This window comes from Seriola aureovittata, chromosome 4 (genome assembly GCF_021018895.1).
Source record: "Seriola aureovittata isolate HTS-2021-v1 ecotype China chromosome 4, ASM2101889v1, whole genome shotgun sequence".
Classification (NCBI taxonomy): Eukaryota; Metazoa; Chordata; class Actinopteri; order Carangiformes; family Carangidae; genus Seriola; species Seriola aureovittata.
Window position 1 is genome coordinate 29,607,000 of NC_079367.1, and position 27,288 is coordinate 29,634,287.

Genomic DNA, 27,288 nt, shown 5'->3' on the forward strand with positions numbered 1-27,288 from the left:
AGCTTTAGTACTAATACCACAGTGTACTGCAACGCTGGAGGAAGTACTCAGCACTTCGGTTAAGTACTAATACCACAGTGTAGAAATACTCAGTGACAGAATCATATATTATATTAATGGGTCATAATTGTTGATGCTGTAGCTAATAAAGGAAGAACTAATTTTATTTGAGTAAATTAATATGATATATCATCATTTATTAATTGATTAGATTTTTTATTGATCATCTGAAAGAGTAACTAGAACTTGACTCCTTGATGTCAACTTCAGCTCTGTCTTGCAGGATCTTCAGAAGGCGTTGTGACCTTTGTCCCCTCTTCACCTCCTGTTGAGGTTTGTGATGTCAACGGAAAGTCCCTCCCCTCTGTTATTCACTCAGTCTCCTGCGGTGTCCTCTGAGCTGTTGATGTGACGTCTCTGTTTCAATATTTGTATTCAGGGGAAAGATCAAACAAACAGCTTCATCTCCTTCCTCCATTTTACTTCCAAAACAGGCACGTCTGTCCTCGCAGGAGACACCAGCACACGACAGGAAACGACAGGAGACAAGAGGAGAAGACAGGAGACCACAGGAGACCACAACAGACCACAACAGACGACAGAAGACAACAGGAGAATGCAGTAGACATCAGGAGACAACAACAGACGACAGGAGACAACAACAGACGATAAGAGACAACAGGAGAATAGGGGAGACAGCAAGAGAGAACAGGTAGGTGGACTTACAGCCCAACAGAGTGATAAATAGAGGTTCAACCTCCAAGTCAGGGTCCTAGTCTGAGACTAGGAGGAGGAACAGGAGGAGGAGGAGGGGAAGAGGAAGAGAAGGGTGGAGGGAGAGAATAGGACAAGGAACAGGAGGAGGAGGAGAGTGTGGACCACTCATGAAAAACAGCACTTAAAATTGTCTTGTGTATTTATTCTGTATCATTTCATGTTGTATTCTGATTTGTTGGTTTGTAGTGTTGTAGTACATTTTCACTAAAATATACAATGCATTATAAATATACTGAATGTTAGACTTATATATACAATGAAATAGCTATAATCACAACTGAGGTTAGATTTGCATGTGAACCAGCTTTTGCTGAAGTAGGATTGTTATAGAATGGAACCTGGAGGGAATAAAGTAAAAATGGTCTGAAGGGCCTGGGAGCAGTGGTGTTGGAGCAGCAGCCTTGGCGAGACCTAGGTTGGGGATAGATAGGAGACTTCTGGACACCTGGCACCACCACTTTACCCTGGCAGGCCTGGTTTGGGGAAATTCAACACAGGATTGGACAGCATTGTTCCCATGGTGTTGATAGGTTCGCTTTAGAGAATAGGGGGAGAGCCCACTAAAGAAGGAACTATATATGATGGTGCACATGTGATCTGTCTTCAGTTCAGTTCCGGAGCTGATCTCGCTTTTATTCTTGTGAAAGAATAAAATTCTATTGCATTGGACTCTGACCATCTCCAGTGACTTTTTTGAATCTTTTTTGACTCCAGTAAAAGTGCAGCTTGTTGAAAGTTAAGTGTTGGTGAAGAGGTCGAGACTTACAGTATTAGACTCTGGCCCGGACCTGGACTTTTTCTCCACCGGTAGACGCATTCTCATTGGTTGGTTTGTATATGTATTCTGATTAGTTGTTTTCTAATTGGTCGGTAAGATACTCACACTGACACACTCTAACATGTACACACTGACACACACTTATGTGTACACACTGACGTACACTAACATGTACACAGTTACACACTATAACATGTACACACAGAGACACATTCTAAAATGTGCACTCTGACACAGACTAAGATGCACACACTGACACACACTCTTACATGTGTATCAACACACAGGTAGACTGACACACCCTCTAACATGTACACACTGACACACACTAACGTACACACATTCTAACATGTGAACAGTTAATAATGTAATAATGTCATGGTGTAAGAGGTGACTTGGTTTCAGGTGTTCTGTGTTTTAAGAAGTTTAAATGTGACCTCATGATGGCGCTGCATGTAAAACCAGGATCACTACAGTTATTCCAGTTCATCCTGAGGGCAGTATGAATATCTGATCCACATCTCAATCTGTTATCTCTGTCCAGCTGTCCATCTCTCACAGGTTGATGGGACGCTTCAGTCTGGACCAGTGGAGGACTGACAGAAATGTAGTGTATAATATACACACCATTACAACACATCACACACATGTTCAGCTGTGTTTACATTGATGTTTAGAACACAGACTCACTGACTGTCAGTGTGAAACCTGAATCTGATGAACATAAACCTGGTTCCTGAGTGGACCTGACAGTTAGGATCTTCTCTCATTGCCTTTGTCCACACAGAAAAACATGCTGCTGCCATCCATAGCTTTGACTTTGACTGTCTGCACCCTGCTGATCAGCTCTGAGCTCATCCAGTGTACAGGTGAGACTCTCCACAACTAAAGATATGACGTCAAACATTTCGGTCACAAAGATAGTCTCCTTTCATTCCACTGTGTTGTTATTATTTATATACTTTGTCCTCCGCTCAGTGTTCCTGGATCAGTCTACAGCGAGTCAGATCCTTCGCTTGCCCTCCTCCTCCAGGAGGCGTCGGGCCAACTCCTTCTCCCTGGAGGAGATGTTACCAGGGAACCTGGAGAGGGAGTGCTACGAGGAGAGCTGCTCTCAGGAGGAGGCCGCAGAGATCTTCCAGACCAAAGAAAAGACGGTACAACCACTGAGGGTCTTCACATGTGTGAATCCAGTCAGATCAGAAATCCAGTCAAGCATTTACCTCAAACCCACAGTCTTATGTCCAACCTCTTTTATATGATAAGAATATGAAGAATTCCTGTTAATATTTCTATCAATGGACATGTTTCTCAAGTGTCCTGTTGGAACACTTGGCCTAAGATGTCTGGTGATGTTTACCTGATTCGCATATCTTGCCATGGTACTGAGGAGGACAGAGACACGTCCATGTTTTAAAATGGTCCCTGTCCACAGAATACAGCCACTAACTCTGTGCTCATCTGTAATCAGCTACATTGAACAGTTTAACTTTCATTAAATCCAAAATCTCAAAATGTAAGTTACATGCTGCCCAGGTGGGGATGGGGGTTATTTTTGTTCTATCTTGCATGTATAATACTTAAATGTTGGCTATGGAAAAAATAAACAGAAATATAGCAGACACATAAAGAAAAAGCCTGAGGTCAGCGGTCCTGTAGATGTTTAACTCTGAGTGTTCTTTGTCCCACAGCTGGAGTTTTGGTACAGATACACAAGTGAGTACAAAATGATCATTAACTATCAATAATTCTGAAACTAACTGACTGACTAACTGACCCAGATGTTCATATGGTTCATATTAACTTTGCTGCCTCCTCTGCTGCTGAAGACTCAGGTCCACATGTGACCACAACAAGAGCAAGAGCTGACAGCTATTCTGGAGCTTTCTATACTTTTCCATGATCTTAATCAGCAGATGGAGTCATCAGTATATACTGTACCTTTACTTTCTTCTGAAATCTTCTCAACGGATCTAAATTCAATCACAACAGACTTTAACTATTTAAATTTTTACTTAAATCATTCCATCCACCTGATGACATCACTCTACCTGTATGAATGAGTCATGCTGTGTTCGAGTGTTTCTCCTTTGTGTCATAGATCTGAACCCCTGTCTAATCAACCCCTGTATGAACGGAGGGCTCTGCACTATGGACCGAGGACACTTCACGTGTCTCTGTCCTCCTCAGTACAATGGCAAAATATGCGAATCAGGTAAATATCACCAGAGATCTTAGGCCAAGTGTTCCAACAGGACACTTGAGAAACACGTCCATCATCAGGTTCAGTCCTGTCTCACAGGTACATTTCATCATGTGGACATTAGCAAAATGCTTTCTAGATCCAGAACCTGAAGAGCCCCTCAGTGCACTGTCCTGACGCCAGTAGCCTTTTATTTTATATTAAATATTCAAAATTCCCCAAATCAAACTTTCACTTTCACTTTGTTATATTATGGCTCCTAAAGGGATCATCCCCCTGCTCCTACACCACCAACCAACATACACATGTACAGGTTAACAAAGGGTTCATATCAATATCAATATGCCAGAGTATCAATAACTTGATTATCAATACACCAGATTATCATTAACCTGAATATCAATACAGCAGATTATCAATAACCTGGATATCAATACGCCGGAGTATCAATAACTAGATATCAATGTGCCAGAGCATCAATAACCTGGATATCAATACTCCAGAGTATCAATACCCTGACTATCAATACTCCAGCATATCAATAACCTTATTGAAAATACAAGAGTATCAATAACCTGATTATCAATACACCGGAGTTTCATGACCTGATTTTCAATACAAAGGAATATCAATAACCTTGATATCAATAAGCCAGAGTATAAATAACCTGAAAATCAATACACCAGAGTATCAATAACCAGATATCAATACAACAGAGTATCAATAACCTTGATGTGTGATATTGATATTATAGTAACAATTGGATTTGTACTGTGTGTAGTGGTGTTGGAGTGTCACTATAGAAACGGAGGCTGTCTGCAGTACTGTAGGGATCTGACAGGGGGGGGGGGAGTTCAGTGCGGCTGCGCTGAGGGATTCAAATTGGATCCAGATGGACAGAGCTGCTCCTCTACAGGTAACTAATGTTACTACTGTAACTACTGCACATTAAACTACTGTTACTTCTGTAACTTCTGTACATTATACAACTGTTACTACTATAACTTCTGCACATTATACCACTGTTACTATAACTACTGCACAGTTTACTACTGTTAGTACATGATGAGCCTGGATGACGAGGTTTCCTTAGTTCAGAGTCAGTCTTTGCATCCTGTCCCTTTCCAGTGTTGTTCCCGTGTGGTCGCCAGCAGATGCATATATTGTACCGTGGTCGCTCTCTGTGGGACGTCTCTGAATGGGACAACATCACCATGGAGACACACGGCAACATCACTGAAAACTGGGACCTTAAACTGAATTTTACAGAGACAGAGGAGGAGAGGATGACAATGAACTCCACATCAAGACAGGAAAGAAGAAATGACACTTGGTTGATGGGGGATGAGAGGGAGGGAGGTGAGGCTGGGGGAGAAGAGGAAGAGAATGACAGGGTGACAACTCGTATTGTGGGTGGAGTCCTGGAGAAACCAGGAGGGAGTCCCTGGCAGGTGAGGAAGACATTCTGAAAATCAGTTACTTCAAGTGTGACTGATAGCATAATAACTAGAAAATTCATGGAGAAATTTTGAATGTGCCTGCTGCTTGGTGCATCTACTTCACTACTCACATTTCAATCTGTACAAAGGACATTACTCTCAGTTTCATTCATGTTGTAGAGACTTATCCTGACACTGACCTCAGTCAAAGCCATTTAAAGCTGTCATGACTGGCCAAAATAACCTCACACTAATGGTTTCAAACCCAAGTTTGTCCCCACAACCATAGCAAGACATGTATACACACATGCACATGCACTAACAGAAGTTGATCTGCAATAAAGCTGTACCACTATACCCCCATACAGACGATAGCTTATAACATCAAACTTTTATCACCTATCTTACCTCTTACCTTTTTGAAACTCTTATTTTGAAAGTGTATCCATGTCGTGGGATGGCTTGTGTCTGTAAATGTCTGTGCTTCTGTGTTTGGCAGTATACATTGCATAAGGTTTTGTACAACAGAGCCAATAATTTCCTCTTACCATGTTGAAACTTTAATTTTGAAGGTTAATCCAAATCGTGGAGATGGTGTTTGTGTGTGTGTGTTTGTGTGTGTGTGTGTGTGTGTGTGTGTGTCTGTGTGTGTGTGTGTGTCTGTGTGTGTGTGTGTCTGTGTCTGTGTGTGTGTGTGTGTGTATGTGTGTGTGTGTGTGTGTGTGTTGTGTGTGTGTGTGTGTGTGTGTGTGTGTGTCTATGTGTGTGTGTGTGGTGTGTGTGTGTGTGTGTTGTGTGTGTGTGTGTGTGTGTGTGGTGGTAGAGCTGCCCAACAGACCTCCACTAAGTTCTTTTCACCTGGTTGAGACCTTTATTTTGAAGGTGAATATCAAAAAAGTAAGAGGGTGTTTTTGTGTGTCTGTCAATGTTCGTGTGTGTATTGTTGTGTTTGGCAGAAGAGCTGTCTACCATAGAGACTCCACAAAGCTTGTGTGTGTGTGTGTGTGTGTGTGTGTGTGTGTGTGTGTGTGTGTGTGTGTGCACGCCTGTGTGTAGGTTTTTCTGTGTGTGTTTGGGTGTGCAGGGGTTAAATTGTGCTGGAGCCCTCCGGAGCTGGCCTCACACCCAAATCGGACCCAGCTTGAGTTGAGCTCCGTCTCCCGCAAAATCATATCATCATATCAAAGTTGTATTTTTAAATCGTCAAGTACCCCTAACAGGATATCGGTCTTGATGTTTGAGATGATTTCTACACCTATCCAATGTTAACAACGAGCGCTATAGGTTACTGCTATTAATTATCACATACTTCAGGCACGTAGTCTCTAACAGCACTATCACCATCTGACATTCAGTGCACACTTCATACAAACTTTCACAAGACTTTCAGCTATTAAGTGATTATTCAGCTTATTGATATCTTAAATTAAAGTTTCTACTTTTAAGGATGAAGTTCATCTTTTGGTTACTAATACAAATGATTACTTCTTCATTAGATTCAATTTTTAAGGCATTTTATTCCGACTTCCACCTTTGGCATTACAACTTCTGCTTGTAAGTTTCTTCTTTCTTAGGTTTTTTTCTCAGGCAAATTAGGCCATTTGGCTTTCAACTAACATGTTTTTCTGTATTTCACATTTTGTATAATTTCTACAGTTTTGTTCTGTTTGTTACACTTTCCATCAACAACTCAGGCCTTTTTCAACTATTTCAGGACATTCAACATCTAGTTTACAAGTTCTGCTTTTAATCTTCATCCATTGATTCATCTACTTCAGCAGCTGCTTCAGCTACTTCAGCTCTCAGTATTCACACGCATTTTCAGCAGGAAATTCATTTTCTAGTTTATAGTTTCTATAGATATTCGATTATATTGTTATTGTGAATTCTTGTAGCCAGGATACTGGTGTGGTGATAATGTGATGTGATGACAGCTCTGGTTGTAATCAGTAATGGCTGATTAAAGGGGCTTACACCGTCAGGTGCCTCTCTTAGGTTTGTAGAGATCTTTCTGTAAAAGTGGGACAGAGGAGGACTGACTGAACTGAATCAAATGTGTGTGTGTGTTCAGGTTCTGATCCACAGGTCTGATGGTTATGGTTTCTGTGGAGGGACTCTGGTTTCTGATCGCTGGGTCGTCTCTGCTGCACACTGCTTTGAAGAGTCTGCAGACCACGTGACTATAGGTGTGTGTGTGTGTGTGTGTGTGTGTGTGTGTGTAGGAGACTATGATAAGCAGCGTCTTGATCCAGGGGAGTAGCTGATAAAGATCCAGAGGGTCTTTGTTCATCCTCACTTCACACAGTATAGCAATACTAAGTGTTATTCTACACAGTCATCACTGCTTCACTTCACTACTTTCTGGAGTCATTCAAATGAATTTACAAAAAAAGCCAGATACAGATAAAGGAGCTGTTCACAGATCCAGATCATGATATAATACATTCATTCACCAGTGATGAAAACATGAATGCATCAATCATTTTAATCCTGTAATAGAATATTAATATAAATCTGTAATGGGCCATTCTGCATAACAAGCACTTTTGATTCTGGTACCTTGATGTAAGCGTCGAAGGTTCAAAGTCTAGTCAGTGGTTTAAAGTGAAGAAGACACTTTAACATTACATGTGGAAACAGTCATTCATGGATGAATCCATCTCCCTATAAATATGAGACAGTGAATACAGACATTCTGAGTCATGTGCATTACACTGACCTTAGTTCTGGTTAATGATTTACTGGTTTGACATGTGTGTGTATGTGTGTGTGTGTGTGTGTATGTGTGTGTGTGTGTGTGTGGGTAGGAAACTATGATAAGCGGCGTCCTGATCAAGGTGAGCAGCTGATAAAGATCCAGAGGGTCTTTGTTCATCCTCACTTCCACTCCTTCACCTTCGACAGTGACATTGCTCTGGTCTACCTCGCCCAGCCCGTCCTTAGGGGCCCCACAGCCGTCCCCGCCTGTTTGCCCGACGCCCACCTGTCCAAGTACCTGCTGAAGGTAGCTTCATTTATCACACTGACCATTTTTGTGTATATGTGTGTGTGTGTGTGTGTGTGTGTGTGTGTGTGTGTTGAACAGACCTGCAGATGTCATTGTGTCTGTGTTCAGGAGGATAACCGGGGGGTGGTGACGGGCTGGGGGCTCACTCGGTTCATGGGCAGGTCCTCCCGGTTCCTGAGGAAGGTGGCACTCCCAGTGGTCAGCTACAAAGACTGCACTGCGTCCACTGAACAGGTGATCAGCTCCACCTGAGAGCACCTACACTACACATCACCTGCAGGTGCAGGTGCAGTAACTCAGTACGTTTACCAACTACTGTTCTGAGGTATTTGTAATTTACCTGAGTACTTTCAAGTTCTGCTAATTTATACTTTATACTACTTTACTGCATTTCATTGTATTTTTACTACACAATGTTTAATTATCATCTGCAGAGATTTTACACGTGACCATAAAAATGAAGCTTTGTTATTGATTTATCTGTTAACGTTACCTTTATGATATGATATGATATGATTTGATCTGGTCTGGTCTGGTCTGGTCTGCTCTGGTCTGGTCTGGTCTGATCTGATCTTGTTTGGTCTTGTCTGGTCTAATCTGGTCTAATCTTTTCTGTTCTGGTCTGGTCTCCTCTGGTCTGATATGATACGATCTGGTCTGGTCTGGTCTGATATGATATGATCTGTTCTGTTCTGTTCTGTTCTGTTCTGTTCTGTTCTGATCTGGTCTGGTCTGGTCTGGTCTGGTCTGATATGATATGATATGATATGATATGATATGATCTGGTCTGTTCTGGTCTGATATGATCTGGTCTGTTCTGTTCTGATCTGGTCTGGTCTGGTCTGGTCTGGTTTGATCTGGTCTGATATGATCTGGTCTGTTCTGTTCTGTTCTGTTCTGTTCTGGTCTGGTCTGGTCTGATATGATATGGTCTGTTCTGGTCTGGTCTGTTCTGGTCTGGTCTGGTCTGTTCTGGTCTGGTCTGGTCTGGTCTGCTCTGGTCTGGTCTGGTCTGGTCTGGTCTGGTCTGTTCTGGTCTGGTCTGGTCTGGTCTGGTCTGGTCTGGTCTGGTCTGGTGTAAGCACTGTAGCACTTGTTTTGAATGTATGCAGCTTGGTTTTCGGATGTAAGGGAACGTCTACCTAAGGTAAACTGCTGACCTTTGAAGTGAGCAGGATGCAAGAGGATCCATTACACATCTGGATTTTTTGCTATATTGTTGTCTGTTGGTTTATCGACATCATCCAGAGACTTTAGTTATGCAGCCTTTTACCTTTTTTGCCCTCTCTGTGAAGAATGAGATGTGATTAAATGAAAACATGCACAAAGAAGTATTTTATGAATTACAATTGGATTACAGAAACTAAACTGAATGAAATTTAATGAGTGACTAATGGGGAAACATTGCTGCATCTGCACCCAAACCAACCTATGAATGTTGGCTAATATAAATTATGTTATGAGTACAATAGAGAAAAATATAAAGGAAATAAAAAGTAAATAACGTGAGGTCATGTCAAGATTCGTTTGCCAAAATTGAGTGACGTGAGACATACATGTAGCAATACGCGGTGTAGGTCAAGATTTGTTTGCAAGCATAGGGAATGAGAGATACATTCAGCATTAAGCGGTGTATAAATATTCATTTGCCAAAATAGTGGATGCAAGCTAGAGCCAAGATGCGTTTAAAAGGAAGAAGAGAAATATGAAATGTTCGAATAGTCCATCAAGAACTTAAAAAAGAAAATAACCTGAGACACACAGGTTATTAAAAGACAATGTAAGAATCTTGTTTGATCTCAAAGTGAGCATTGTCATATCATAGGATGGTGTAAGTCAACCGTATACTTTGGGTGTACATGCAATGAAACCAAATTAATTTTCACCAGCTAACATACCTTCAATTTGTGCATTAATAGGCCTATGTATATTTATTGCTGTAAAATTGCTTATTTTGAAATATGCATGGAAAGTACATCGTGGGGCAACAGACCAGTGAAGCATCTTGTCAAACTTGAATACTTAAAAGAAGATCTAAACATGCTTTGCCACAAAAGGAAAGGAGAATTGTATTGGAATTACTAAAAATGAACCCCCAAAGAAAGTATAGAACAAGCCAGCTGATGGAATGACTCCACGTGAATGGATTCATAATAAAATTGGTTTATGTTATGATGAACCATATTAGACTAATTTGGATAATTGGACGGAAGGTAGATATCTGTTCCAGGGAAGTTTTGAGAAAGATAAGATATAGATCTAGTCCGGAAATATTTAATTGATAATGAAGATGTAGTAGATCCAAATTGGGATTTAACTTTAAGTTTTTAATGCTTGGGAATTGCTGAATACACACCTGCTAATGTTAATAAGACACAGGAAAAGAAAGAAAAACATCAAATCAAGGCTTTAATGATGACACAGGAACTTATGAGTGGGAATGAAAAACAGGAACTTTCTGCTTGTGTTACGCAGCCTGATCCGGTTGTGTCCTGTCCTTCAGCTAACAGCATGAAGATAGACACAGATTGTATGTGTGACAGGATGCGTGAAAAGACTAACGAGCCTGTTTTTGTGCAGAGTGTGGATAAGTGTTATGTGCTGATATACCCAGCATTGTCACAGTTAATGCAACCTCCTGCTTATAAGGATGTGCAGTGTGGATGTTTGCTCAGGATGAAAGAAGAGTGTATGGTGCAAGCATGAGAGAGCAGAAGTGTGGAAGGGTGTTTCCAGCTGTAATCCAGCAGACACTGAGTGGACAGGCTGCTGTCTGGAGAGGACGGTGTGTGCAGCTGTGGTTTGGGAATTGTGAGAGTGTTTGAAACAGCAGAGGGAAAGTAAGCTGGGAATGAGACAAGCATTAACAAATGAAAGAAACAGTTTGTGTTTTGAATTTGAATGTATAGAAGTTGAATTTTCACGCATCACACAGGATCGTTAATGAATCCATCTACGTTTGGCAAAGATGTGCAATACATTTTAACAACATTGTTGCTTAATATCACGATTGAGACTTTATTTGAAAAATGTGAATCTTTGGATTTTGATAATGACGATCTGGTCGTATGAGCTGCCACTTTGGATGAGAAACGACACATGAGAAGGCTCATTTATATTCATCTTTTGGTCACGAGAGATCATCTTCATCATCTGGTCTGCTCCGGTCTGGTCTGATATGATCTGGTCTGAGCTGGGCTGGTCTGATCTGATCTGATCAGTTGTGGTCTTGTTTGGTCTGGTCCAATATGATATGATATGATATGATATGATATGATATGATATGATATGATATGATATGATATGGTCTGGGCTGGTCTGGTCTGATCCGATTTGGACTGGTCTGACATGATCTGGTATGTTCTGGTCTGATCTGATCTGATCCAATATGATCTGGTTTGATCTGGTCTGATCTTGTCTGATCTGCTCTGGTGGATTATCATTGTTTTACACTGTAAAAACCTTTGTGAGTAACTTTAATGTGAACTTGTGACTGAACCTGAACCTGAACCTGAACATGTCTTTGACCTGCTGTGTCTCCTGCAGGTGATCACAGACAACATGTTTTGTGCAGGTTACCTGGAGACCAGTATGGATGCCTGTAGTGGAGACAGTGGGGGACCCTTCATGGTGAGCTACAGAGGGACCTGGTTTCTGACTGGAATCATCAGCTGGGGGGAGAAATGTGCTGCTAAGGGGAAGTACGGAGTTTATACCCGACTAGGAAACTTCCTGAACTGGATCAGAGACACCATGGAGAGACAGGATCTAAATGGTACCAGGAGCTGAGAGATGAAAACTGATGAGGACTGATGAGGACTGATGTAAATGTAAAACTGACTTCACAGAACACGTGAGCAACGTGCAGCATCAACCCCTCACCTGCGTGAAGTCTGACCTCTGCTGGTGCAGATACTGACCTGACCCTCTGCTATTGGCTGCTCTTTGGTCTTTTGGTGCAATAATGATAACAATGAGAACACTTTCCATATCTGAAGGTCAAGTGGGTCAACGAGGTATGTGTGTGTGTGTGTGTGTGTGTGTGTGTGTGTGTGTGTGTGTGTGTGTGTGTGTGTGTTTGTTTATATGTGTGTGTGTCTCATAGTGTACGTCCCACCTGCTCCTGCAAGTGAACACACCTGGGGCCTCGTTTATAAAACAGTGCATAGGATTTCTAGTAAAAGTGTACGTGCGCACAAAGTTGAAAACACCATGGAGTGGGGTGAGGAGCCAGCACCTGGGGAGGCAACCACTGTCACCTGCAGGTTAAAACAGAGTAATTGTACATCTTGAATTAGAATTACTATCATACATTGTTTTATTAACAGCCATCACGCACAGCACCCGCTTGTAGTCTATTCCCTCACCGCTGTGTGCCAGGATAAAAGAGTCACGAGTTGAGCCAGCTGCTACCACATCTGTCAGTTAGAGTCACATATGACTTGGACATTTATTGACTGCACGTGTTTTCTATTCACATAAACAAATTTGTTTTCAGATGGAGCCTGTATAGCAATATGAGTGCAGTCAATTGCTCCAATTACATTTAGGAAACCAGACATTGCTGCTAATTGCCTTTTGATGTGGGGCTGTTCTCCCACAGTGAAAGGGAACTTGATGTATCGACTACTCATTTTAATAATCCCACCCAGAACTGCAGGCATTATTGAACGCAGGAAGTGGAACGCATCTTTCAGGCCCGGTTTTGTGCGTACGCAACAGTTATAAATGAGGCCCCTGGTCTGCTCAGTAGTTATGGCGCTGGGTTCACCCTGAGTTCTGCACAGGCCTAAAACTAAGAAGGAACTGATGAAGGAATGACCTCTCTCTGTTTCCTGTTGAGCTGAAATGAATTTATTATGTTTGATCCATGAATGTGACGTCACGTAACCAGAGGACCAGGTCAGATCCTGATCTTCACCAGCAGGTTTTACACATGGTTTAGGTCAATGTGGTAATTTCTTAAAGTCATTGTGTTAATTTGTTAAATGTGTCAGAGCAGAATATGAGAAAATTAGTTCACAATCAATTCATAACAGCTTACTGTGAAGTGTTTGTTTCCAAGGTTACATGTTTGTCTCACAGTGAAATACTCTGTATTTGATACACTGTAAATAAATCTGAGACATCATGAGACATGAGACATCTCTTTGCCCAAAGTGTTTATTTCAGTGCAAAATCAATATATAAAAAACAGTGTGACTGTGATAACCATACATATGAGTGCAGAGATATAATAACACATCTTTAATACAAGAACATTAAGTCCAGAGGAAACATCTAAACCACAGTGTCTGGATCATGTCTCTTCTGGATCTGAGTCTACTTAATCCAGTTTCATGCAGTTTGGATTAAAAACAGGCTGTAGTCCTGTTAGCGCCCCCTACAGGCTGCAGATCATTATAGACAACAGCCTGAAGATCAGTGGAGTCAGGTTTGTCCTGAAGGAGGTGCTAGAGGAAAGATCCTGAAATGGACAGAGATCATCCTCTGGAGAAAAGGAACAAACACATGAACAATCTGAGCTGTAGTTGGACGGATACAGGAACCTGGTTTACAGGCAGTGAGGTGAAACCATCAGCAGCTAGCAGAGGATGGAACAAAGCATTCTGGGTGTAACTGTGTGTTTCAGTCCAGGTCTTTGGTGAGAAAGTAACAGTATCTTTGTTCATTCACAGAGAACCAAGAACTGAGTTTGGTTATAAATGAAGGAACGTTTACCCTGTGGCAAAACCAGGATCAGGATCAGGATCAGGATCAGCTCTGGCTTAAACCTGATTGTACAAATATGAACGTGTTTTTCTGAACAAAGAAATCTGTCAAATGAGCAGTCGTAGAAGAGAGAGGAGTGTTCAGCTCTAACACCATCTGAATCTGAGTCTGATCACAGATTAATCTCTTACATTTTCTTTTCATTATTCATTCTATTCATTTTCCCACATTAGACAGTAGCACAGTGCACACTGAGGCTGGAGTAAAGCTGCATTAAAAGTAGTAAAGCATGTGTAAATATGTTAGACAGTAAATATATATGGGGTTATAGTGATTTATTTACATTCAAACCTGGATCCAATGGTTTCCACAAGTTCACCTGCAACTCCCAAACTGCAGGTAAGTCTGCTTCTGTCAGGCTTCTGAAGGTAAATAAATCACACGCTCCTTTAACTTTAATGTTACCGATCTAGCCCCATAAGAGCATCTCTGCTTAACAGTGCCCTGCATCTTTAGAAAGGATGGGCGGGGCTTTTTGTTGAAGGATAGACACTGTGCTGTAAATGTATCCTGAGCTCAGTTGGTTCACACTGTTGTGTTCAGGTTCATGCAGATGAAGCAGAGCAGAATGTAGTTTCACATTCAGTCTGAAGGCTGTGTCACACAGCTGCAGCACAGCTGGATTGGCTGGCCAAAGGTCGAAGGCAGAGGAGAGTGAAGCAACCAGCGGGGGGGGGGTTGCAGACAGACACATGTGGACGGACTGACGACCAGAGGATGTGTGGTCTCATTCGGTCCCAGCTGTGCTGTTCTGAGCGTCTCACCACCAGGGGGCAGTCTGAAGGTGGTTCTGTATCCACTCCACATATTTAACCACTCGGGTGTAGACGCCATACACCCTCTGGCTCCCGCACTCCTCAGGCCCCCCCCAGGACACCAACCCAAACACCACCCACCTGCGGCTGACCTCGTCCTCCATCACAAACGCCCCCCCACTGTCCCCCAGGCAGGTGTCCCTCCCCCCCTCGAAGAAACCGGCACAGAACATGTTGTCAGTGATGTTATAGCTGACGGAGCGCGAAGTGTAGCTCGCCCGACACTCGTCCTGAGAAACCACCGGCAGCTTCACATACTGCAGGAGGTCAGAGGTTACCCCAAGGTCAGAGGTCAGTGAGGGGGGGTCACTGGAGGAGGAGGCATTGGGATTAGAGATCCCCCAACCCGCAACTACACCCAGAGAGTTAGGGACAGGGGTGGAGGGGTCATCCTGGAAAAGAGAGAGGGGTCAAAGGTCAATCTGTGGTCAGTTCAATAACATATTTATTCTCCTCCAAGAGGACATCCTCTAAAGTCTCACTTCACTGACTAAAAATGTCCTTAAATTATAAGAATGTCCTCAAATTATTAAAATGTCTTCACTGTCTTCACAGTTGTCCTCACTAATAAAAGTGCCCTGACTTTCTAAAGATGTACTCATTTTCTTCATCACGTCCTAGAAATTTGCTGACTTTACAAAAGTTTTCTCAAAAATGTCCCTATTTAAAAAAAAGTCTTTACAAATATCCTGACTATTCAATAACTGTCCTGAGTGTCGTAATATTTCAGAAGTGTGTTTCGTCCTCAGTCTCGGGACAGACAGTCTGTGTCCCACCTTGCTGTGGGGTGGTGGGACACAGACTGGACGGATGATCTCGTTGAACTCGACCCGCTGCCTCAGCTTCAGCAGGGCAATGTCATTGTTGTAGTTGTTGGGTTGGAAGTCTGGATGGATGAAGATCTCCTCCACCGAGTGGCTAGTGGCCAGACGTTTGTCCCGGGCGTCATGGAGACCGAGGAAGACCTGAAGGACAAAGAGTGGGACACTGGTTAATCTGGTCTATCTACGCAGGGACAGAGAGTTTTAAACTGATTTCTGAAAACCTGGGAAGAAAGGAATCATGTTCATCGTCTCAGGTTTGTTTAAACGTTAAAACGTGGAGCAGCAGGTGAGAAAAGGTCGGAGTTTTTCGGGGTCTGAGGTCACTGAGAGACCAGAGGTCAGAGTAAATTCTGAGGCTGTGCTCAAATTAATGGTTTACATATTCAAATCCAAACACATGAACCAGTCCTAATCAGAATAAAGCCTTACTGATCCAAAGTGAAATACTATCACTTGTAGTTTCCACCCTCATATGAATCTGAATGTAGCATTTACTGAAAATATACACAGCAGCCACAGAACAAAACCACCCACTTTTCTTTTATTTATTGTAACATAAAAGAAACTAAAACTGTTTCCAAACAGAAAACTGTCTGTACAGACGAGATAAAAAAAGATATGTTCTCCCAAGAAAAGGTGAAAACATTAATGAGAAAATCAGGTGATGGTTTGTAAAAGTCAAGAAGCTCCTCAAAAAACATCAGGTGAAGAAAAGGAACTTCTCTGACCTTTACATGTTCGGGGGCCACAGGGACAACGCTGGTGTCCCTCCTCTGGGACCTCATGACGTGGGCTGCCGTGAGGACCCAGGACTCAGACAACAGGGCTCCAGAGCCAAACCAACGGTCCTCTGGGACCCGGGACAGATCCTCCACACTTAGCAGAACGTGCCAGGGGAACAGGCCGGGCTCGGCTGTCCGACCACCCACGATCCGCTTCACCTGAGTGGGGAGAGAGCGGGACGGGCGGCCGCAGGCTGGACAGAGACATGGAGAAGAGTCAGACTCGGTTTACATCTATTTACACCTGTTTGCATCTCTTGACATCTGTTCACACCTGTTTACACCTGTTTACATCTGTTCACACCTGTTTACCTCCACTTACATCTGTTCACACCTGTTTACATCTGTTCACACCTGTTTACACCTGTTTACCTCCACTTACATCTGTTCACACCTGTTTACATCTGTTCACACCTGTTTACCTCCACTTACATCTGTTCACACCTGTTTACATCTGTTCACACCTGTTTACATCTGTTCACACCTTTTTACATCTGTTCACACCTGTTCACATCTGTTCACATCTGTTCACACCTTATTACCTCCACTTACATCTGTTCACACCTGTTTACATCTGTTCACACCTGTTTACCTCCACTTACATCTGTTCACACCTGTTTACATCTGTTCACGTCTGTTTACATCTGTTCACACCTGTTTACATCTGTTCACACCTGTTCACATCTGTTCACACCTTATTACCTCCACTTACATCTGTTCACACCTGTTTACATCTGTTTACGTCTGTTCACGTCTGTTCACACCTGTTTACATCTGTTCACACCTGTTCACATCTGTTCACACCTGTTTACCTCCACTTACATCTGTTCACACCTGTTTACATCTGTTCACGTCTGTTTACATCTGTTCACACCTGTTTACATCTGTTCACACCTGTTCACATCTGTTCACACCTGTTTACCTCCACTTACATCTGTTCACACCTGTTTGCATCTGTTCACACCTGTTTACCTCCACTTACATCTGTTCACACCTGTTTGCATCTATTTAAACCTGTTTGCATTTGTTTACACCTGTTCACATCTGTTTATACCTGTTTATAATTGTTTACATTTTTCACACCTGTTTATATCTGTTCACGCTTGTTTACACCTGTTTACATCTGTTCACACCTTTTTATATCTGTTCACATCTGTTTGCATCTGTTTACAATTGTTCACATCTGTTCAAACCTATTTACATCTGTTCAAACCTGTTTACATTTGTTAACATCTGTTCACATCTGTTCAAACCTATTCACATTTGTTAACATCTATTAACAGTTGTTTACACCGTTTGCATATTTTTACAATTGTTCACATCTGTTCAAATGTGTTTACATCTGTTTACACCAGTTCACACCTGTTTACATGTTCACATCCAGCCCATGAAAATAATGGTGTTAGCAGAAAATGGCCTGACAAGGCCCAGGCTGGGAAAGGTAGGGGATTTTCGGAAATCTGACACCATTAACATGTCCTGGCAGCCCGGTGTGGGGAATCCAGGGCAGACTAGACACCATTATTTCCAGGGCAATGATAGGTTGTTTTTTTTTTTTAAGAAAAACAGGTGGACATGATTTTGCTATATAAGATGGTGCATAGGTTCAGCTCCCAAGTGCTGGCTCAGGTTGTTCCTGTGAAAGGGAATAAACTCTATTGCATTAAACTCTGACCATCTCCGGTGAATTATTTGAACTTTTTGGGACTCCAGTATCTCTGCATAAGAGTTCTTAGTTACGTATTGGTGAAGAGTTCCAGATTTAAACTCTCCAGATTTCAGATCTGGACTTCTCTCCTCCAACGAGCTCATCTCTGATACATAATCAAGATCTGGGCCCGTATTCACAAAGCATCTCAAGGCTAAAAGTAGCTCCTAACTTGCAGATTTAGAAGAAAATAATAGGCGTGTCAGTCATTTTTCTGACTAAGAGTCATTCACAAAGCCACTCAGCGCTAAAAGTAGCACCTAAGTCTGGGAGAAGTTAGAAGCATGCGAGAAGACTCCAAACTCTAAGACTCTAAACTCTAAGACCAAGTCATAAAGAATCTTAAAAGTTAAAAGTTTGTGAAGGATGCAATAACATCTCTTCCCAACTGAAACAACCCGATCAGTGTGGAAATTAAGTGTTAGGCAACTCTGCGGTAACAGAGAAAGGCAGATCTATTCGCCAAACAATAAATGTGCTCTGACCCGACATCATAGGTCAATTCATACAATTTCTTTTAGATGTTCAACAACTACAGAGAAATAAAGCAGCTTCGTGGTCGGTCTACCCGGTGTGATCGGTGCCAGAGATTGAACTCGAAAACCATTGCACCATCAGACAATGACGTATTTGTAAAAAGGAAAGAAAATCTCACCATCAACACACAGGTTGTATTGATGCTGCCTGTACAGTCGTAGACATTGTTGTACAGTGTCCTGGATCTACACACGAGTCATGGATCTGAGTGGAGAGTGACCTGATCAGCTGTTTGAAAGGATCATATTCCAGCTGGATGTCACCTGGTGGGACAGTGGAAATCTTCTCACACCTCAACCCACAGCTACATTACAACACTACGCTACAACAGACAGAACAGGCTGCCAGTTAGCTTTAGTTAGGTCGTCTGTATTTTTGTAGAATGCACTACTTTTGTAAACAGCATCTAATCTGTTATTATTTCATTTGTATTTGTTTATTTCTCAGTGTTTTTTTTATTATTACTGCGGGATGTTGCACCGGGCAATGGAGTCGCACTCTTAGCGTAGGAGTTTTGACTTTTCCTTCCTAAAAGTTGGTCTCAGCAGCTTGTGAAGAGGATTTAGGAGAAAACCTTTATTTAGAAACGTTTAGTGTGACTTAGGAGAACTCTTAGTGGTAAGATAAAATGCTTTGTGAATACGGACCCTGATCATGATCTGTCAGTTCTGCCAGATATTTCTGAGTAAAATGTTATAAGTTTATTCAAGATGACGTGGTCTTATATATTGTATACTGTACAATATTCAATAAAAATTCCAGTTGGATTTCATTAAGGTCACATGATATGAGCAGACAGTTCACACACAGAGGACAGACAGGTACCTGGCAGACAGCTCGGCAGTTTGGGTCCTGCTTCTGAATTAATCCATTCTCCATTCTGATGACAGCTATAGGAACCTGCACAAATACAGCTGTGTTTTTACAAATACAGCTGTGTCTTTACAATGATTGAGTTTCAGTACAATCTGATCTCATCCATATGTTGACTTCTGTTATTGTGAATCATGACGTAACATGTCTAATAACTATTAATAATGATATTGATACTCTTACTGTTGCTGGTGTTCAGGTGAAACGTGTCCCCTCTGCAGATGTAGTGGACAGTCGATCCAAACAGTGTGCTGTTGTCATGGTTACCAAACACCACGTCAGCCATCTCAACCACCTTTGGACTCCCACAATCCACCACTATGACAGAGACAAACATCTACTGATCAGTGACCAATCAGCTTTCAGTCTGAGCAGAGAGGACGATGATGAAGACGAAGAGTTGAAGAGATGAAGGCAAACTAAACCAGCTCCATTTCTCCCACTGTTCAAACAGCAGGACACATGTTGATATGAATGACAGTAAAGAGTTCAGAGAGAAACGGAATTATCAGCTTTGTGCTTTTACTCTGAATTAAACATTAAACTGGTTCAGATTCAGATTCATGCTCTTCTTATTTGCAGTGTTTCTACAGTAATTTTGACTAATAACTCCATCACCACATTCAGTGGATTTTTCAGTATAGCATCGTCACAAGTTTCTATCAGACTGACAGCAGGTTTTTAATATCTGACATTTTAATATCTGACATTATCCAAAAGTTCCAAATTTCCAGAACAGCAGTTGAACTGAAATGACCTGATGATGATGATGATGATGATGATGATGATGATGCATTAGGCAGTTTTGATTTAATGACCTATGGTGATGGGATGAGTTGTTACATAAATGTGAACACAGGAAGTCCCACCTCCACAGTGTAGGTCGTCCTACAGACAGTCTGTCTGTGCTGAGTGAGTGAGTCACTGTTAAAGCTGCTCCATGTCTGATTCTTCATGGAGGTTTTTTTTCTCATCATATTGTTTATCTGTTTTTTATGTATTTTATTGTTGAGTTGTTTCACTTAAATGCTGTGATATGACACGTCATGTCATACTAGTCCCTTTACAAATATAAATAAAACGTATTTTCTGATGTTCCTGTCGTCATGGTTTCAGAGACTCACAGAGACACGCGACTGCAAATTCTTGTTTGATTTGTTTTATTAGAAAATAGATAAACTTTCAGGGAAAACTACTGACAAACATTAAAGGAGCTGTATGTAAGTTTTGCTATTGCTACATAGCTAATGTTAGCACTAACAGCTGTTTATTTACCAGTCTCACCAAGAGCCTCAGCCTCATTGTGTTTACAATATCAGAGGTTATACTACGTCCTCTGAGCAGCTACTTCTTCAGGACAGACTGGAGGCTACAGTGACTCAGAATCAGAAAGCTAGCTGTTTCACATGCTAACTTCAGTAGAAGAAAAGAAGTGGTGCAGACAGAAAGGTGCAGAGTTAACATTGGTGTTTGTTTCCACCTCTGGAGGCAGCTGTTGGTGAGTTGGTGAGTTAAGGAAAGAAGTTTGATGCAATGTTTCTTCTAGACTGGTCAGTAAACAGCTGCTAATGCTAACGTTAGCTATGTAGCAATAGTAAAACTTAAATAGCTCCTTTAAGTGTGGGAATGAGAATATGTTTCTTCCTACAGTATCTGTCAGCAGTGACCTCCTCTAATGTGCACTGAGACTGTTCAAGATGGTGGACAGAGATCTTCACCTCCTCGTTGAGTCTGTTTCTAGGGAGACAAAGAGAGAGCGGGAAACAGTTTCAGTGGCTGCTCTCCTTCTTCTGTCCTCCTTCCTCCCACCCAGAAACAGACAGAGGTCCTCCATCAGGATGTGAATGTGTCTCAGAGGACAGAGGAACCAATGGGGTTTCATCAGACAATCACAATCTGTTTACTAATTTGGTCCATCAATCTGAAGTGATGGCTGTGGTGGGAACAACTTTAACATCAATGATGTGTAACATCACTGTTGATTAGTAGGATAACAATGTTATTATGTGCATTCATAATAAAATATTACATGTTTACAGTCTGAATCATGAAAACACTGCAGCTTTTCTTATTTCTTCTTCATGAGCCAAAAGGTTTCTTTCTTTTCTATCTCCATCTTGGTTTATTCAGCACAAACAAAGAGCTACAGTCACAGTTCTCATTATCATCATCCTGATCCATGATCCTGATCCTGCAGTTTGTCACAAACCAGAGAGGCTATACATTTATTCTGAAAAGTTGCGGCTGCTGCTTCATGCTCTGCTCTTTCAGTATGAATCTCATTGTCTCTGTGTTGTTTCTGTGACACCCCAGGTGTTGTATTTCTACATATGTGGCATGATTGAGATGTTGTGTGTCAGGTTTCCATCTGGTCTGCAATGAGCAGCTGAACAGAAAATCTGACAGTTTTATTTAGTGCTTGACAAGGATCATCAGGGACAAGTTCTAGATGACCAGAAGTCATTAGCAGTTGATCAGTTAGCAGCTACAATCATCACTGTTTAGTCTGTCAGAATATAACAGACTTTCTGTCACCATACTAGTCAGTTTCAACTACTGCTGTACACTGACTATAATGTAGGTATGTGCATGTGTGTGTGTGTGTGTGTGTGTGTGTGTGTGTGTGTGTGTGTGTGCTGGATCAAATTGTGTGTAAGTAAATTGTGGAATTTCATTGGTATTGGTAGCGACCACCAGATTTCTGTTGTCATGACGTCCTTAAACCTGCACATGTCAAAGATCATCATTAGAAGGGAAAAAGCTTCAGGAGTTGAACTATCCAGATGTTTTACTGAAAGCAGCAGCAGGATCCAAAATGAGGTGTTTGTGCTGTTTTCTTACTTTGACAATGGGGAGGACTGCTGCTCCACGATCCATCAGACTGACAGTCCACCTGATAATGATCCAGCTCCTCACCGTCCTGAAACACAGGGACACTGTTTCTTCTGCATAACAATCGTCACGTCAACACAACATGTCCATCACTCTTACATACAACCAGGACTAACCTCTATCTGAGCACATTTAACCAGCTGTTTGTAACAAGGCTATGAGCAAGCTAAAAATACATCGCTTGACTCTGAAGGGAAGGAAAGACGTTTGTCTGCACAATCCAGGTTCTGCTAGTTTTCTGTGAATCCACAATGAGTTGAAAAAGACATCAAGGTGTCCTAGGTTTCCCAGAGAGACAGAGTGAGGCTGTTCTGGAGCCTTCACCTGGTCACCACTTTAATCCTATTTTATCTCTGTAGCTACAGTTACATGATTTGAACAGCTGTATATACTGTTGATATGTTGATATAGTGAAAATAGTAATATTAATATCCATAGGTAGGCGTTATCAAAAATAATAATAATAATTATTATTATAATAACAATAATATTAAGAAGAAGAAGAAGAGTTGTGGTGGCAGATCTGGAGTCAGAATCATTTTGCTGATTTAATCCATGTAAAGCATCAGTCTGAGCAGCAGGCATGTTCTGATTTGGCATCGTACCTTCAGCAGTCTGTATCCAGACTCACAGGTGAACAGAATGTGGTCTTTGAAGGAGTATTCGGATTGGACAGGGTTTATGAGGGCATTTGGGGGGATCTCAGGTAATGGACATTGACTTCCTGTTAGGACAAAATAAAAACATTTTAGGAAAATCTGTCTTGAAAAACAAATCAGTTCACTGTTGTGTGTCTGTCTTTATTAACCTAGCATGTGTAGTATATGAGTGTATGAGTGTGTGTAGTATAAACCTGCAGTGTAAATTATATTGTATATTGTGGGTTAGGGTTAGGGTTAGGGGTTAGTTAAGTGTAAGTGTAAATTACACATTTGTTTTAATTAGTTACCTGTACATGTACTAAAATGCTCAAAGTTGCAATGAGTTTGCTCTTCAGGCTGAAATGAGAAATAGCTGGACTGGTGCAATGTGGTGAGATGTTATGAGTTTGTGTATTAGTATTAATGTTTGTGCCACATTCAGTTTAGGCCGTAATATTTTTGAAACATGAAAATCTGTTTGACCCAGTCTTTAGTGCAACACCGCTGCCATCTTCAAGACATGTCATACTTTCTGTTTTTTGTTTCTTACTGTTCTCTACAGTATTTATTTATATTATTAATACACCATTAAGATTTACATTGTGTCATTACTGACACGAGTTGTCATTACCACAGCAACACTTTATTTTATATTAGTTATAATGTTTTTATTTGCAAAAAAATATTTAAACATATAACCAGAGATGATTTAAAAATTAGAACTGCAGTAGCTTTAATAAAAAGTAATGTATTTTATCTGTATCTGAAGAGAATTGACATCTAAGGTTATTGACAACATTTTCTGTGGCATAGAGAAAACGATGAAATCCTATATTTTATATTATTTTACAGTGATATACAAAGGTTAATGAAAATCTATTTAAATTTTAAAAAACATTTATATAGATAGAAAAAGGAAAATGTATTAAATGAATGTTTGGCAGGAACAATTGTTAAAAACCATACAAAAATAAACATGTTCCAGATTCAAATCTTAACGATCATATTCAAATTTGTTTACCTGTTAATATATATAACCTACTGTGGTGGTTAAAATTAAAATTCATAGAAGTTCATTTTTAAATTTGGGATGGTCAAAAATGACAGAACCACCCATAAACCTGTAGTGGTGTATGAGTGTGTGTCGTATAAACCTGTAGCAGTGTATGTGACCCTCCAGCCCAGGTTCTCTCCGGAGTTGTCGCTGTGGAAGAACACGGTGACGACGTTGCTGTCGGTCTCAATGAGTCCTGGAGACTGATCTCCACAGAACGGGCCGAGCTCACTACTGCCTGCTGTAATCTGACACACAGAACTGATCACTGATGAGCACAGATTACACATGCGTATAAACATAGGTGTGTTTGCTCCTCTCACCTTCACATAGTCGTAGGGGCAGCTGACGTCGGGGTGATCCTCCACGTCGAAGGTGGGGTCAAATTCGAGGCGGAGCTTAAAGCCTGGCTCCACCTCGATACGATAGGAACAATCGGAGCTCTTTGGATACGGAGCGGGAAAATCGACACTGCCCAGAACACCAGAACGTTCCCGGAATACACTGTCACTACACTCCACTAAAGACACACACACACACACACACACACACACACACACACACACACAGAGTTAGAGGTTAGGTACATGTATATCTGTGTGTAGATAAAATTATATTTGTATATACACAAGTTATACAAGAAAACAGGATCAGGACTTTGTGCAGGAAAGCAGCTTCTTTCTCCCTCGTTTTTCTTCTGAGATTTATTCCACACAATATTCTGTGACATACAACAGTCCAGAAATAAGTTCAGTGTCAGATCTAATTCTGAAACAAGGATATGAAATTTTGTTCTTCAACAGGAGGATTGAAGAAGTTGAGGTGTGGCCGTATATGTTGGTTTGACCCTTACATGTAAACAAGTACAAGATACTTGTGTATACAAAACCCCTGCATGTAAAAAGAAACAGTCTGTACAGAGAATTCTGAAGAGGAAAAGTGTGAGCAACAATAAACTGACTGAGGAGACTGAGTTAAACTCAGTGTGTGTGTCCTCCACACAGAAACATGCACATGTAAATATTTACCACCAATCAGCAGCTGCTATCAGTCAGAGGTTAGAGTCAGACACTGAACACACACACACACACACACACACACACACACACACACACACACACACACACACACACACAGACACACAAACTATTCTCACCATAAGCCTGTTTTAACATGCTGCCAATAGAAAGAAACCCTCTCACACTGTCTGTGTCTTTGTTTTGCTGTGTGTGTGTGTGTGTGTGTGTGTGTGTGTGTGTGTGTGTGTGTGTGTGTGTGGAAAGGCTCTAGCTTAAACGTGATGAGTTGAACTATAAACCCAAGTCTGAACCTTCAAACAGCCAAAGACATCTCAGGTGTATGACCTGAGTAAAACCTGAAGTGTTTTCCTGGAGGTGAAACAAAAGTGTTGATTGAGACTGTGATCAGGGTCAGGGTCAGGGTCAGGATCAGGATCAGGATCAGGATCAGGATCAGGATCAGGATCAGGGTGCTGGAATTCAAATCTGCTGAGACAATTCACATGTTAACATGTTTAAGCTTATTGTGTTTGAAAAGCTCCAACAGTGAAGTCAGAGAGGCAGCAGGAGCTCAACAAATCGCTTTCACTTAACCATGCTCTCATGCAGACTGATCACTTTATTAGGAACACCGTACTAACACTGGGTAGTTCCTCAGTTCTTCATGTCATGGATCCAGCAGATTTTGGAACTTTCCTCTGAGACGCCATGTTGACTGTTCACTCTGAAGCTTCTCTGCTCAGCACAGTCGAACAGAGAGGTTATCTGAGTGACCGTAGCCTTTCTGTCAGCTTCAACCAGTCTGTCCATTCTCCTCTGACCTCTGACCTCTCTCATCAACACAGAGCTGAAGCCCACTGGATGCTTTCGTCTTTTGCTCCATTCCGAATAAAAACTTTAGAGGCCGTTGTGAGTGAAAATCCAGGAGATCAGTAGTTTGAGAAACACTCAGACCAACAATCATGTCACAGTCAAAGTCACTCAGTCACATTTTTCCTCATTAACTTAACTGAATGTTCTCACCTGGATCTGCTGCTGCCACACGATTGGCTGAATAAGCAGAGGATGATTTCTTTACATGTAAGTGAGTTAGATTTTACTCTGCAATAATGTTCAGACTGAGGTGGAGGAATCATCAGGATGTTATATTACTGTTGTGTGACCTGTGGACGTCAGTGACTCACCTCTGCAGGTGCGGTTGTCAGTGTGCAGCAGGTAACCATAGCGACAGGAGCAGTAGTATCCTCCAATGTAGTTGTGACAGAAATGATCACAGAGCAGATCTTCGTCTGTGCGATCGCTGCACTCGTCTACGTCTGGAGAGATGGAGGAGGAGTCGGAGAGAATAATGATAAAAATATTAAAGCTGTACCTTTAACTAAAGAATAAAGTCTAAAGTCTAAAACCAGATCTAATGGGCCAAGAAGATTTCTGCTCCGGCTGTTAGGACCTGGGGCTGGAGACTGTTAAACGGTTACTGTGACCTGGTGGAGCTGCAGCAGCTGGAGGTCAGACTGAAACCTGATGTGATGTCTCTGCAAAAACTGTAACCTGAGACTTCAGACGTCATCAATCAAACTAAATAAAAACTAAATACATGCACTCCTGACCTGGTCAAGAGAGAACACGTCGTGTCCCCCTGACTGGACATCACCTGCATAATGACGAATATATCACATCTTCATCGTGTTAGAGCTCAGGTATTTAAATGATCATATTGTTATGGTGACATATGTTCGTCCTGTTTTTCTGCATCGTTGTGACTGGGATCATCACGATGAGAGGAACTTAAAGTCTGCTGTGGACACTTTGCATTTTTCTACAGACAGACAGGTAGACAGAGCAGGTACATAGGACACGTGCACAGGACAGGGGCACACGAAAGGTACTGGTTCTCTACTTCCCCAGTTCTCTGATTTTCTAGTTCTCTGGTTCTTTGATTCTCGGGTTCTCTGGTTCTTTAGTTCTCTGGTTCTCTAGTTCTCTGATTCTCTGGTTCTCTGGTTCTTTAGTTCTCTGATTCTCTGATTCTCTGGTTCTCTGATTCTCTGGTTCTCTAGTTCTCTGATTCTCTGATTCTCTGGTTCTCTGGTTCTCTAGTTCTCTGGTGTCTGCTGGTTCTCTGATTCTCTGGTTCTCTGGTTCTTTAGTTCTCTGGTTCTCTAGT

General features: G+C 41.6%; 2 protein-coding genes across 4 annotated transcripts in view; one reads left to right on the top strand and one right to left on the bottom strand.

Annotated features, from left to right (window-relative positions):
- The first annotated feature begins 316 nt into the window (after positions 1-316).
- On the top strand, positions 317-13,345 carry LOC130167437 (coagulation factor VII). Of its 2 annotated transcripts, XM_056373638.1 has the most exons (13): positions 317-333; positions 495-712; positions 2,100-2,162; positions 2,343-2,424; positions 2,534-2,712; positions 3,247-3,271; positions 3,657-3,770; positions 4,540-4,674; positions 4,887-5,209; positions 7,269-7,383; positions 8,005-8,201; positions 8,313-8,438; positions 11,751-13,345. In XM_056373638.1, the coding sequence occupies exons 3-13, from the start codon at positions 2,121-2,123 to the stop codon at positions 11,991-11,993; spliced, it is 1,581 nt and encodes a 526-aa protein (XP_056229613.1). In that variant the 5' UTR covers positions 317-333; positions 495-712; positions 2,100-2,120; the 3' UTR covers positions 11,994-13,345. The 2 variants fall into 2 exon arrangements, with proteins under 2 accessions (XP_056229613.1, XP_056229614.1); XM_056373639.1 differs by lacking the exons at positions 317-333; positions 2,100-2,162 and having other exon boundaries at positions 425-712.
- The window catches only part of masp1 (MBL associated serine protease 1), a 20,908-nt gene continuing 5,840 nt past the window's right edge, over positions 12,221-27,288 (bottom strand). The window contains exons 4-13 of one of the 2 annotated variants that reach the window (XM_056373625.1): positions 26,306-26,437; positions 24,426-24,622; positions 24,203-24,350; positions 23,013-23,131; positions 22,357-22,435; positions 19,699-19,833; positions 19,468-19,542; positions 16,344-16,591; positions 15,568-15,756; positions 12,221-15,183 (exon numbers count right to left, since the gene is read on the bottom strand). In XM_056373625.1, coding sequence (XP_056229600.1) covers positions 14,737-15,183; positions 15,568-15,756; positions 16,344-16,591; positions 19,468-19,542; positions 19,699-19,833; positions 22,357-22,435; positions 23,013-23,131; positions 24,203-24,350; positions 24,426-24,622; positions 26,306-26,437 — 1,769 coding nt within the window. In that variant the 3' untranslated portion in view covers positions 12,221-14,736. Of the gene's footprint in view, positions 15,184-15,567; positions 15,757-16,343; positions 16,592-19,467; positions 19,543-19,698; positions 19,834-20,658; positions 21,253-22,356; positions 22,436-23,012; positions 23,132-24,202; positions 24,351-24,425; positions 24,623-26,305; positions 26,438-27,288 lie in introns of those variants that run through there. The other variant, XM_056373627.1, reaches the window with a different exon arrangement.

Excerpts from the sequence above, each read along its gene's own strand:
- LOC130167437 (XM_056373638.1), top strand. The coding sequence starts at position 2,121 with ATGGGACGCTTCAGTCTGGACCAGTGGAGGACTGACAGAAAT. Across the intron at positions 3,272-3,656 it reads GTTTTGGTACAGATACACAA|ATCTGAACCCCTGTCTAATC; the intron begins GTGAGTACAAAA and ends TTTGTGTCATAG. Across the intron at positions 3,771-4,539 it reads TGGCAAAATATGCGAATCAG|TGGTGTTGGAGTGTCACTAT; the intron begins GTAAATATCACC and ends TACTGTGTGTAG.